Below are 13,646 nucleotides of genomic sequence, written 5' to 3' on the forward strand. Positions count from 1 at the left end.
GTGATGCTTGCTTATGGATTGTTTACACAGAGATGATATTTGTTCAAGATAAGAACACTGTAGGGACTCTTAAGCTATATACATCCCATCTTTATTAAGCTCATCCTTCCACTCCCCTAGGCCTCCAAAGTAGCAAATAATTATAACCAAATGTTCCTCATACCCTTAGAAAATAAATTTTAGCCGGACTTGGTGGCTCATGCCTGTAATCCCAGCACTTTGGGAGGCCAAGATGGGAGGATTGCTTTAGCTTAGGAGTTCAAGATTAGCCTGGGCAAGATAGTGAGACCTCATCTCTGCAAAAAATTAGCCAGAAGTGATGGTGCATACCTATAGTCCCAGCCCTTCAAGAGGCTGAGGTGGAGGATCACTTGAGCCTGAGAAGTCAAGGTGGCAGTGAGCCAAGATCACGCCACTGCACTCTAGCCTGGGCAACAGAGCAAGGTCCTGTCTTAGAAATAAATAAATAAATAAAAAATAAAAAGAGGCTGGGTGAAATGGCTCACTCCTGTAATCCCAGCACTTTGGCCAACATGGCAAAACCCTGTCTCTACTGAAAATACAGAAACAAGCCTGGTGTGGTGGCAGGCACCTGTAATCCCAGCTACTCAGGAGGCTGAGGCGGGAGAATCGCTTGAACCCAGGAGGCTCAAGAGTTTGAGACCAGCCTGGGCAACATGGTGAAACCTCGTCTCTACAAAAAATACAAAAATTAGTCAGGTGTGGTGGCTCACACCTGTAGTCCCAGGTACTTGGGAGGCTGAGGCAGGAGGATCACTTGAGCCTGGGAGGCAGAGGTTGCAGCGAGCCAAGATTGCACCACTGCACTTCAGCCTGGACAATAGAGAGAAATCCTGTTCCCCCCTCTCCTGCCCCCTCCAAAAAAACAAAAAACAAGAGAGAGAGAAAGAAGAAGAAGAGGAAGAGGAAGGAGGAGAAGGAGGAGGAAAAAGAAGAAAAAAGAAGAGAAAAGAAAAGAAATTTTGGAGTGCAGAATATATGTTATCCTTAAGAGATAGCATGATATGCCATTACTTTTGACATCATTATATTTTTAGGAGGGATCATGTTTAAATTGTCAGTTCTTAAAAAGGATTGGTGGACATTCTTGGCTGAGAGTCTTCATTACATACAAGGTTTGGTGTTTTTCTTGGCCCAGTCACACACCAGCCCCTGACCAGAAAGAACAATTCTGGTTGTTCTTGTGACTGCCTCTCTGTGTCCTGGTCTGAAGAGTCTTGTCGGGCTGTAGCCCTAGGTAAGAAGTGTGCAGGAAGAGAGTCAGCAGGACAACTCCGGTCTGTGTTTGGTGGGGGCTGGCGGGGAAGCAGGTCCTGGGGAAGTGATGTTCAACTGAGACCTGAAGGGTGATCAGGTTAGCCAGGATTAGGAGGGAATAGAGGAGGAGGTGAGGGGACAGCTGGTGCCAATGCCCAAGGAACTAAAGGAACTCCCAAGACAGCTTGTGTTTAGAGAACAAGGGAGGAGTAGAACAAGGTGAGGCTGCAAATGGAGATGGTCGAAGCAATATCTGATTGTGTCCTTCCCTGAAGGCTCAAAAATGTTTGATGCTTCCTTGTTGCCCTCAGACTAAAGTCCACATGCCAGGTAATGAAGGTTTTCCTTAATCAGCCTCATCCTCCTTTAAAGCCCCTTTCCCTGCTGTCCTATTTGTTTTCCACATACCCCATGTTTTAGCCATACTTAGCCTTTATTATTCTCTAACTTGAATGTGTTTGTACCTTTCTCTGACTGTTGTTGGCTAAAATCTAGTTCCCCACCTCTTTTCAGTAAGGCCCAGCTTAATGTCATTGGTTTTTTCGAAGCCTACCCTGCTGCCAGAAATCAAAGAGAATGTCTTCTCTGTGGTTTGATAATACTTTTGTCATTCTGTTACTCTAATTATCCCATCCTGACTTGTCTGTGGTTGTATATATTAATATGTGTAGCTTCCACACTAACTGTAGGCACATGAAGGCAAAGCTTTCATTTAGTTTGTAGCGTAGACCTAGTTGCAGTAGAGGATCTTTGAATTTTGGTGGAATTGCATCAAACAGGTAAGTGGCAGCCCAGGATTCAGAAGTATTCGTCTGTGTGGGGCGTCTCATTCCTAGAGATAAAACATTGAATGGAATGTTCTACTGTGTTCTGTGTATACGTGAGTTGTTTTGGATAAACAGACTATGGGAAATCGTTGAAGTTCCCTGGATTGGGAAGAAGGATGAGCTTCAAGGCTGAAAGGAGTAAAACTCACCTTCTTTGTACCTTTATTACTTTAAAGTTCAGCATCAGATTTCTTTATTGGGATTCTTTCTACTTTGTACAGAGCATCTGTTAAGAACATCTTCAGCCAGCCGGCCTGCTTCCCTGCCGAGAGTGCCTGCGATGGAAAGTGCCAAGACCCTCTCAGGTGATGACTTTCATCTGAATTTTTGTTGTATTTGTTGTTTTTTAGAGACAGGATCTCACTATGTTGCCCAGGCTGATCTCAAACTCCTGGCCTCAAGCTATGCTCTCACTGGCCTCAAGCTGTCCTCTCACCTTGGCCTTCCAAAGTGCTGGGATTACAGGTGTGAGCCACTGTGCCTGGCCTAGCTGGGCTTTAAATCAATTGGAAGTCCTGTGCTCAGCTAAAATTACCATCCCAAAGCCTTTTTCTGTGTGTGTGTGCTTCAGATTCTTTCTCAGTCTGTTTCCTGTATTTTGTATAAAGTTCTGAGAGGTTTTCTCATCCAGTTTCCTAGCACACCACTTAAAAGAAACTACTGATTTAAGGACTATAAAGAATTGACATTGAACGAAAAAAACATAATTATAAAATTATGCTAGAAATATATAAGCATGTCATTTAAAGATCATATAACAGGAGAAAATATTTGTGCCCTCTGGATCTTTAAGGGCGTTGCTTTACTAATGCAGAGTTACATTCTGCTTGTGGTTATCCTAAAATCATTGAGAAAATTTTAGCCAGTAAAGTGGGCGGTGGGGGTGGGAGTGGGGGCGGCAGTTTTTAGTAATCAGGGGAAAACAATTACTGACATGTAACATGGATTGCATTAAATCAGCCCAGGAATGATAGAGTTAATGGCGCCTGCAGATCTACCTTCTTCTGAGGTGAGAAAGAATCTGAGGTCAGGAGCTTTGTCGACTATGTGACTTGTCACTGTGCTCAGCCCTGCGTTCTGAGCACCTGGCAATACTCAGTGCTGCCTTTAGAAAGCTGCTGTTGTGGATCTGGTACCAGTGGCTAAAGTGCCTACTCCCACTGAACAGTTCTCAGAACATTTTGTAATTCTAATGAGGTAGTACAGTGGCTTACTATGCCAGACTTCAGAACAGGACTTTTGCAAAAGATTGTTGCTATTTCCCAACAGTTGACTTGATACGTTTTGGTTTTCTGTCTTATTGATTTAGTTTTTTAAAATGTGCCCTGAGGCCAGTTGCGGTGGCTCATGCCTGTAATCCCAGCACTTTGGGATGCCTAGGTGGGCGGATCACCTGAGGTCAGGAGTTCGAGACCAGCCTGGCCAACATGGCAAAACCCTGTCTCTACTGAAAATACAAAAATAAGCCTGGCATGGTGGCAGGCGCCTGTAATCCCAGCTAGTCAGGAGGCTGAGGCAGGAGAATCACTTGAACCCAGGAGGCAGAAGTTGCAGTAAGCTGAGATGCGCCACTGCACTCCAGCCTCGGTGACAGAATGAGACTCCCTCTCAAAAAAAAAAAAAAAAAAGTGCCCTGAGCTAGCATTACATGTAGCCCTGTAATAAAGCATGTCTTTCCTTTCTGTCCCTTTAACAGTGTTTTTGGCTGAATTTAGAAGGGTTGTATTGATTTGAATTGTGTGTGTTGGGCAGAGCTGAGTAGTTACAAGTCTGATTATAATTAGCCTTTGGTTTTTAGTTGTATTTGTAATTAAACAGATGTTTATGTAGTACTCACTATGTGCTTGGTAGGTACTGTGAGGGTTATAGAGATGGATAAGGCACACTCCTTGTCTATAAGGAATATGGAGTTCAGTGCATATTTCAACTATGCCTTTTCACAGTTTTTTTGTTTGTTTGTTTTTTGTTTTTGAGATGGAGTCTCTCTCTGTCGCCCAGGCTGGAGTGCAGAGTGGCGCAGTCTTGGCTTACTGCAACCTCCACCACCCGGGTTTAAGCAATTCTCCTGCCCCAGCCTTCCATGTAGCTGGGATTACAGGCATGCACCACCATGCCTGGCTAATTTTTGTATTTTTAGTAGAGACAGGATTTCACCATGTTGGCCAGGCTGGTCTGGAACTCCTGACCTCAAGTGGTCTGCCTGCCTCGGCCTCCCAAAGTTCTGGGATTATAGGCGTGAGCCACTGCACCTGGCCTCACAGTTTTTTTAATAGAAAAATAAGAAATACTTTCCAGTTATCAATATTAGTTTTTCCTCCTGTATGGTAATATCTGTTGTTTTTGGAATCTTCAGAAAAAAAAATCTCAAGAACTCAGTCTAAAATGTTTTTGCTATAGAGTGCATAATGACTATTTCTCACAGTGTCTCGACGAAGTAGTGAAGAAATGAAACGGGACATTTCTGCACAGGAGGGAGCGTCGCCAGCCTCTCTGATGGCTATGGGAACCACGTCTCCACAGCTTTCCCTGTCCTCTTCTCCAACGGCATCTGTGACTCCCACCACCCGAAGCCGAATAAGGTAGAGAACAGTTAATATTCATGTATTTCGTGTGTACCTTTCCTGGCCTTTTGACAGTAAATGATCAAGTTGTAAAATGATGGCATTTGAGCACTGTGATTTTTCTTTTTCTGTGTGTTGTTTGCTAATCTTTCTTATATCCAGAATTGGGTAAATGGTATAGAAGACACTGACAAAGTAAAAATGATAGTTCCTTTCCTCAAGCAGCTGTATCTTTTTTTTTTTTTTTTTTAGAGAATGGTTGCATGCAAAAGGAAGTATTATGAAATTTAAATACCGAGGAATGGGTAGAGTGTTAGGGAAGGCATCCCAGAAGGTTAGAATTTGAGTGGGGCCTCAAAGGTTGTAGACAGGGAGGGTGGGGGGCATGATTGGCAAGGTCAGTAACTTGAGGGGATGCACCAAAGGGATTAGTAAGTGAGGAGTATGGAGGGGGATGCTGTAGGTAGGTGGTTCTATAGATTCAGTAGACTGATACAGAAGGCCAGAAGAAAGTGTACCTACCATATCAAGGAACAGTAGAAGAAAAGATTGACTAGGCAGGGGATGGCAAAGTGATGGAACTTTTCTTTTTTTTTTTTTTGAGATGGAGCCTCGCTGTCGCCCAGGTTGGAGTGCAGTGGCGTGATCTCGGCTCACTGCAGGCTCCGCCCCCCGGGGTTCATGCCATTCTCTTGCCTCAGCCTCCCGAGTAGCTGGGACTACAGGCGCCTGCCATCTCGCCCAGATAATTTTTTGTGTTTTTAGTAGAGATGGGGTTTCACCGTGTTAGCCAGGGTGGTCTCGATCTCCTGACCTCGTGATCCGCCCACCTCGGCCTCCCAAAGTGCTGGGATTACAGGTGTGAGCCACCGCGCCCGGCCTGGAACTTCTTTAAAGTCAAATTGAGTCACTTTGATGTAGTAGAAGCTATAAAGTGGTGTAAATAAATTATCATGTCTGGATCAGTGTGATAACAGTGGAAAAGAGGTGAAGAGAGGGTTGGACCCAGATTTTTCATAAAGAAAGGTGATTTCAGTAACAGATCTTTATAAAAGGAATGCAAGAATGGATGATATCAAAGATGGCTGTGTTTGTTTACACTGGGAGTCTGGGAACGTGGTGCTACATTAATAATTGATAAAAAGTACATGAAAATCTAAGTTTATATTTTATTCATAGTTCTCTTAGGACTAAGAGGTATTAAGAACTTGGGGGAAAAACAGATGTCAGAAATTTAGCATACGTTGTTTATAGGGATGAAGAAAATTGTTGGCAAGCATTAAAAATAATTAAAGGAAGCAGCCGGGTGTGGTGGCTCACACCTGTAATCCCAGCACTCTGGGAGGCCGAGGTGGGCAGATCACTTGAGGTCAGCAGTTCGAGATCAGCCTGGCCAACATGGTGAAACCCCATCTGTACTAAAAATACAAAAATTAGCCTGATCTGGTTTTGCACACCTGCAGTCCCAGCTACGTGGGAGGCTGAGGCACTAGAATCGCTTGAACCTGGGAGCCAGAGTATGCAGTGAGCGAGATCGTGCGACTGCACTCCAGCCTGGGCTTCAGAGTGAGACTCTGTCTTAAAAAAAGTGACTTTTATGTTGAGCCGTGACAAGTTTTTGTTTGTTTTTTGTTTTTGATGTGCCTTTTTGCATCCATTCACATAACTGTGTCTTTCTCTTTCCCTGTGGTTTAGTGATAGTATAACAAACTTCTTGGAATCCTTTAAAGCAAGCTTCTCCAACCCACAGCCCAGGACAGCTTTGAATGCGGCCCAACACAAATTTGTAAACTTTCTTAAAATATTATGAGATTTTTTTTTTTTGCAATTTTTTTTTAGCTCATCCGCTATTGTTCATGTCAGTGTACTTTATGTGTGGCCCAAGACAATTCTTCTACTTCCATTGTGGCCCAGGGAAGCCAAAAGATTGGACGTCCCTGCTTTATTTAAAGCAAAGCAGGAATGTTACAGGCAAAAATGTATATTTCCTTCAAGGAGGCAGTCTAACTGCACATAGAAAAGTAGTATTTTTCCTTTTGGTTCTTAGAGCAATAAAAATTGGTACTATTTCAAGGCTCCTCTCAATTAGAAAAGCTTCTGTTGTAAATGTGTCCTCTTTGATTTCGTAGCGCACTTTGGAGGGTCAATACTAACAGAATAAATATACTGAGGAATACTAAGCTGCTTGTAACATACGAACCTTTAGGATATTTATTGGGCTGCTAAGTTCACAGAACATGGGACTAGAGTCTCCACTTTGCTATAATCACTGAAAAATAGGCCAGTATTTTAAGCACAGGCTACTAGTCAAGCTGCCGGTTACATTACACAGCACTCCCTTTATCTGGGTATTCCTTGGTGTTCTGTTCCACTTCCAGAGTGTGACCAAAAGGGAAGATACGGTGCAGAATGAGTAGAATTGGAAGTCTTCCCTGCCCCTTCACCAGGGGTGATTGCAAAACCTTTTTTGATTAAAGGTCTGGCCTAAGGCAGGATATTTATTTTGACTACAAGGCAGTTGACAATGCCATAAAGTACCCTACATAGAATTTTTAAAAAATGAATCATATGTATAGCCACGGAATTTTAACCCCCCCAAACTTCTACAGTGGTTTTACTTACTATCATATAGTAAACTCTGAAGTTCCTTGGGATAGGGGCCCTGTGTTGTTCACCTTCAATTGCCTACTGCCTGCACATTGCCTGGCACGATGGTGCTCCATAAGGAGATGTTGAATAAGTGAGCTTACAGAGAAATTCCATTTTTGAGCAAGGCAAAATTCTAACTGCCTAAAGTCAAAAAACAGTGTACAACATAGAACTAAATACATCTGAGACATTTCATGGAAGTTACAAATATTGTTCTTGTTTATTGCCATCTTTTGTCTGCTTCCCCCCATTGTAGACTTCTTAAAGGCAAGAACTATTATGCCTTAGAATCCTGCACCTTGCATAACCTTACCCTGTATATTTTACAATAAGTAATTTTTTAAAATGATGAGATGGTAAAGGACATAAACGGTTATTTTATTTTATTATTATTATTTGAGACAGTGCGACTCTTGTTGCCCAGGCTGGAGTGCAATGGCGTAATCTCAGCTCACTGCAACCTCCATCTCTAGGGTTCAAATGATTCTCCTGCCTCAGCCTCCCAAGTAGCTGGGATTACAGACACCCGCCACCATGCCCAGCTAATTTTTATATTTTTATTAGTGATGAGGTGTCACCATGTTGGCCAGGCTGATCTCAAACTCCTGACTTCAGGTGATCTCTCTGCCTCAGGCTCCCGAAGTGTTGGGATTACAGGCGTGAGCCACAGCGCCCGGCACATTTTAATTTTAAATGCACTTTGTACTGTCTTTGCCACTTTCCATGTGGGTGATTTTTATAGAGTCCCTTTCTTCAGTTAGCAAAGAATTCTGACAACAGTGCATCTATGGGGCCATAAACTAAAAATCAAATGTATGAAAAACTATGTCTTGCCTTTGTATTGCCTTACCATGTGCATTTCCCCTGTTTAAAAATGCAAACTTTAATACTTTTCTCTTATTCTGGTGCCCAAACAAAAAATATTTCAACTTTGGGTTACTTGTTTTCAGAGAAGAAAGGAAAGACCCTCTCTCAGCATTGGCCAGAGAATATGGAGGATCAAAGAGGAACGCCTTGCTGAAGTGGTGTCAGAAGAAAACAGAAGGCTATCAGGTAATCATATGATTCTTTTGTCCCATGTGAGTAATTGGCAAACCAACTGCTGGAGTGTCGTAGCTTACTACGTGTCACACATTAGAAATGATAAGTCCTGACCTGGCATGGTGGATCACACCTATAATCCTAACACATTGGGAGGCTGAGGCGGATGGATCACTTGTGCCCAGGAGTTCAAGCCTGGGCAACATGGCAAAACCCTGTCTCTACAAAAATAAAAATAATAATAAGCTGGCATGGTGGTGTGTGCCTGGAGTCCCAGCTACTTGAGAGGCTGAGGTGGGAGGATCACTTGAGCCTGGGAGGCAGAGGCTGCTGTGAGCTGATAAAAGAAGAAATGATGAATCCTATACAAAATGTTAGGAACACATTCTCAAAGTCCAGCCATAACTTGACTATCACTTGGGTGAAATAAGTTTGTTACCTTTCCACAGTACCCAATATTTCCAATATTACTCATCTGTTGTAGCACTTTCTTACTTAAGTCCAGGTTAAATGCTTTTTTTAAGTTACGTTAAATATAACTTTGGAGAGCGGACTCTAATTCTCCATACAAAAGGGAAACCTGTAGAATTCATCCATTCTGCTAAAAAATACAATTTTGATTTCTAGTGTCCTCACATACAGTATTAGTTACAGAGATTCTCCCCAGCTTGCAGCTGGTACTCTTGATTGCATTTCACGCTTTGGCACAAATGCACAGAAGTACAACACAAAAAGGGAATGGAGTTCTATGTTCCTGATCTCTTCACATTAGACTTCATCTCACCAAAATGGCATAAAAGGTGTAGCTACAACATTTGCATACAAATTTCATGCAAAAGAGGTAATAACATTAGTAGAGGAAAAGAAGATCTGCCATTAACAGGTCACTTTTGGATGAATTTGTACATGACTTTAAGTGATGATCCTCAACTCATTTAAGATTAAAGAGCCAAGCATATTGCAGTGGACATACGGAAAAGTCATGATAATCATTGAGGATTTACTAAGACTCTCCATGTCTCAGCTTCAAGCCAGTGGCAAGTAAAAAAGAGAAGAGAAAATAATTTAAAAAAAGAATCTCCATGCCAGCTTCCACTGGCTAACAAAGGAGATAAGTAGTGTTGGCAAAGATGTGGAGAAATGGGTAGGCTTATGTTTTGTTGGAGGGGACCTATAAAATGTTGTAACTGCTGTGGAAAATAGTATGGCAGTTCCTCAAAAAAGTAAACAGAATTACCATATGATCTGGCAGTTCCACTTCTGGAAAATTCCACTTCTAGGAAAGCAGAGACTTGGAGAAATATTTTAGGCACACCCATTTTTGTGGCAGTGTTATTCACAGTAGCCAAAAAGTGGAAGCAACCCAAGTGTCTGTCGATAGAAGAATGGATAAACAACCTGTGGTATATAATACAATGGAATACCATTCTTCCTTAAAAAGGAAGGAAATTCTTACACATGCTACAACACGATGCACACTGAAGACATTGTGCTAAATGAAACAAGCCATATACAAAAGGGCTAATACTACATGATTCTAATTATATGGAATACCTAGAGTTAGTAATATTTATAGAGACAAAAAGTAGAATGATGGTTGCCAGGGGCTGGGGGAGGGAAAAAAGAAAGGGGGTGGGTACACAGTTTAGTTTTACAAAATGAAAAAAGTACTGGAGATGGATGGTGGTGATGGTAGCACAATCATATGAATATACTTAATGCCACTGAACCGTATAATTAAAGATGGTTAAAATGATTTTTTATGTATATTTACCACGATAATAAAACTCCACTGCAAAAAGAAAAAAAAGAAAGATTGAGATAAGACCAGATAGAAAACCAGCAAGGGAATAGAAGACTTGAATAGTACTGTATACCAACCAGACCTAAAGACATTATACAACACTGCACCCAATAATAGCAGAATACACATTCTTCTCTCAGGTGCACATGGAAGATTGCAGGTTAGGCCATATGTTAGGTCATAAAACTAGTCTCATTAAATTTAAAAAGACTGAAATTGGCCAGATGTGGTGGCTCGTGCCTGTAGTCCCAGTATTTTGTGAGGCCAAGATGAGAGGATCACTTGAGCCCAGTAGTTTGAGACCAGCCTGGGCAGCATCGGGAGGCCCTATCTCTACAAAGATTAAAATGAAATAAATAAAAAGATTGAAAGCATTTAAATTTTCTTCATTTTTTTCTGATCACAATGAAAGATTAGAAATTAGTAGCTGACGGAAAATTGGAAAATAAGTGAAAATTAAAGCACACATTCTAAATAACCAGTGGGTCAAAAAATTAATCACAAGGGAAATTAGAAAATGCTCTGAGAACAAAAATGAACGCAGCATACCAAAATTTATGGGAGGCAGCGAAAGCAGTTCTCAAGGGGATTGACATTGATTGATTGATTGATTGATTGATTGATCGATTGAGAGACAGAGTCTCATTCTGTCGCCCAGGCTGGACTGCAGTGGTGAGACCTTGGTTCACGGCAGGCTCCGGCTCCCGGGCTCAAGTGATTCTTCTGCCTCAGCCTCTCAAGTAGCTGGGATTACAAACGTGTGCTATCATGCCCGGCTAATTTTTGTATTTTAGTAGAGACGAGGTTTTGCCATGTTGGCCAGGCTGGTCTTGAATTCCTTACCTCAGGTAATCTGCCTGCCTCAGCCTCCGAAACTGCTGGGATTACAAGCATGAGCCACCGTGCCCGGTCTCAAAGGGAAATTTATAAACACCCACCTTTACAAAGAAGAAAGATCTCAAAGCAGTAATCTAAGTTTCTTCCTTAAGGAAGTAGACCAATAACAGGCTCTGAAATTGAGGCAATAATTAATAGCTTACCAACCAAAATAAGTCCAAGACCAGATGGATTCACAGCCGAATTCTACCAGAGGTACAAGGAGGAGCTGGTACCATTCATTCCGAAATTATTCCAATCAATAGAAAAAGAGGGAATCCTCCCTAACTCGTTTTATGAGGCCAGCATCATCCTGATACCAAAGCCTGGCAGAGACACAACAAAAAAAGAGAATTTTAGATCAATATCCCTGATGAACATTGATGCAAAAATCCTCAATAAAATACTGGCAAACCAAATCCAGCTGCTGCTGGATCCACCATGATCATGTGGGCTTCATCCCTGGGATGCAAGGCTGGTTCAACATACGCAAATCAATAAACGTAATCCAGCATATAAACAGAACCAACGACAAAAACCATATGATTATCTCAATAGATGCAGAAAAGGCCTTTGACAAAATTCAACAACACTTCATGCTAAAAACTCTCAATAAATTAGGTATTGATGGGACGTATCTCAAAATAATAAGAGCTATCTATGGCAAACCCACAGCCAATATCGTACTGAATGGGTAAAAACTGGAAGCGTTCCCTTTGAAAACTGGCACAAGACAGGGATGCCCTCTCTCACCACTCCTATTCAACATAGTGTTGGAAGTTCTGGCCAGGGCAGTCAGGCAGGAGAAAGAAATAAAGGTTATTCAGTTAGGAAAAGAGGAAGTCAAATTGTCCCTGTTTGCAGATGACATGATTGTATATCTAGAAAACTCCATCATCTCCGCCCAAAATCTCCTTAAGCTGATAGGCAACTTCAGCAAAGTCTCAGGATACAAAATCAATGTGTAAAAATCACAAGCATTCTTATACACCAATATCAGACAAACTGAGAGCCAAATCATGAGTGAACTCCCATTCACAATTGCTTCAAAGAGAATAAAATACCTAGGAATGCAACTTATAAGGGACACGAAGGACCTCTTCAAGGAGAACTACAAACCACTGCTCAATGAAATAAAAGAGGATACAAACAAATGGAAGAACGTTCCATGCTCATGGGTAGGAAGAATCAATATCGTGAAAATGGCCATATTGCCCAAGGTAATTTATAGATTCAATGCCATCCCCATCAAGCTACCAATGACTTTCTTCACAGAATTGGAAAAAACTACTTTAAAGTTCATATGGAACCAAAAAAGGCCTGCATTGCCAAGTCAATCCTAAGCCAAAAGAACAGAGCTGGAGGCATCACACTACCTGACTTCAAACTATACTACAAGGCTACAGTAACCAAAACAGCATGGTACTGGTACCAAAATAGAGATATAGACCAATGGAACAGAACAGAGCCCTCAGAAATAATGCCGCATATCTACAACCATCTGATCTTTGACAGACCTGACAAAAACAAGAAATGGGGAAAGGATTCCCTATTTAATAAATGTTGCTGGGAAAACTGGCTAGCCATATGTAGAAAGCTGAAACTGCATCCCTTCCTTACACTTTATGCAAAAATTAATTCAAGATGGATTAAAGACTTAAATGTTAGACCTAAAACCATAAAAACCCTAGAAGAAAACCTAGGCAATACCATTCAGGACATAGGCACGGGCCAAGGACTTCATGTTTAAAACACCAAAAGCAATGGCAACAAAAGCCAAAATTGACAAATGGGATCTAATTAAACTAAAGAGCTTCTGCACAGCAAAAGAAACTACCATCAGAGTGAACAGGCAACCTACAGAATGGGAGAAAATTTTCCCAATCTACTCATCTGACAAAGGGCTAATATCCAGAATCTACAATGAACTCAAACAAATATACAAGAAAAAAAAATCCCATCAACAAGTGGGCGAAGGATATGAACAGACACTTCTCAAAAGAAGACATTTATGCAGCCAAAAGACACATGAAAAAATGCTCATCATCACTGGCCATCAGAGAAATGCAAATCAAAACCACAATGAGATACCATCTCACACCAGTTAGAACGGCGATCATTAAAAAGTCAGGAAACAACAGGTGCTGGAGAGGATGTGGAGAAATAGGAACACTTTTACACTGTTGGTGGGACTGTAAACTAGTTCAACCATTGTGAAAGTCAGTGTGGTGATTCCTCAGGGATCTAGAACTAGAAATACCATTTGACCCAGCCATCCCATTACTGGGTATATACCCAAAGGATTATAAATCATGCTGCTATAAAGACACATGCACACGTATGTTTATTGCGGCACTATTCACAATAGCAAAGACTTGGAACCAAGCCAAATGCCCAAGAATGATAGACTGGATTAAGAAAATGTGGCACATATACACCATGGAATACTATGCAACCATAAAAAATGATGAGTTCATGTCCTTTGTAGGGACACGGATGAAGCTGGAAACCATCATTCTCAGCAAACTATCGCAAGGACAAAAAAAAACAAACACTGCATGTTCTCACTCATAGACGGGAATTGAACAATGAGAACACATGGACACAGGA

At 41.6% G+C, this 13,646-nt stretch overlaps 1 protein-coding gene across 4 annotated transcripts in view; it reads left to right on the top strand.

Moving 5' to 3' along the window:
* SPECC1L (sperm antigen with calponin homology and coiled-coil domains 1 like) overlaps positions 1-13,646 on the top strand; it is a 145,313-nt gene that overhangs the window by 88,077 nt on the left and 43,590 nt on the right. For all 4 annotated transcript variants that reach the window (XM_055375170.1, XM_055375172.2, XM_055375171.2 and 1 more), the window contains exons 11-13: positions 2,327-2,410; positions 4,528-4,684; positions 8,266-8,368. In XM_055375170.1, the coding sequence (XP_055231145.1) occupies positions 2,327-2,410; positions 4,528-4,684; positions 8,266-8,368 (344 nt within the window). The remainder of the gene's footprint in view (positions 1-2,326; positions 2,411-4,527; positions 4,685-8,265; positions 8,369-13,646) is intronic.

This window comes from Gorilla gorilla, chromosome 23 (genome assembly GCF_029281585.2).
Source record: "Gorilla gorilla gorilla isolate KB3781 chromosome 23, NHGRI_mGorGor1-v2.1_pri, whole genome shotgun sequence".
NCBI lineage: Eukaryota > Metazoa > Chordata > Mammalia > Primates > Hominidae > Gorilla > Gorilla gorilla.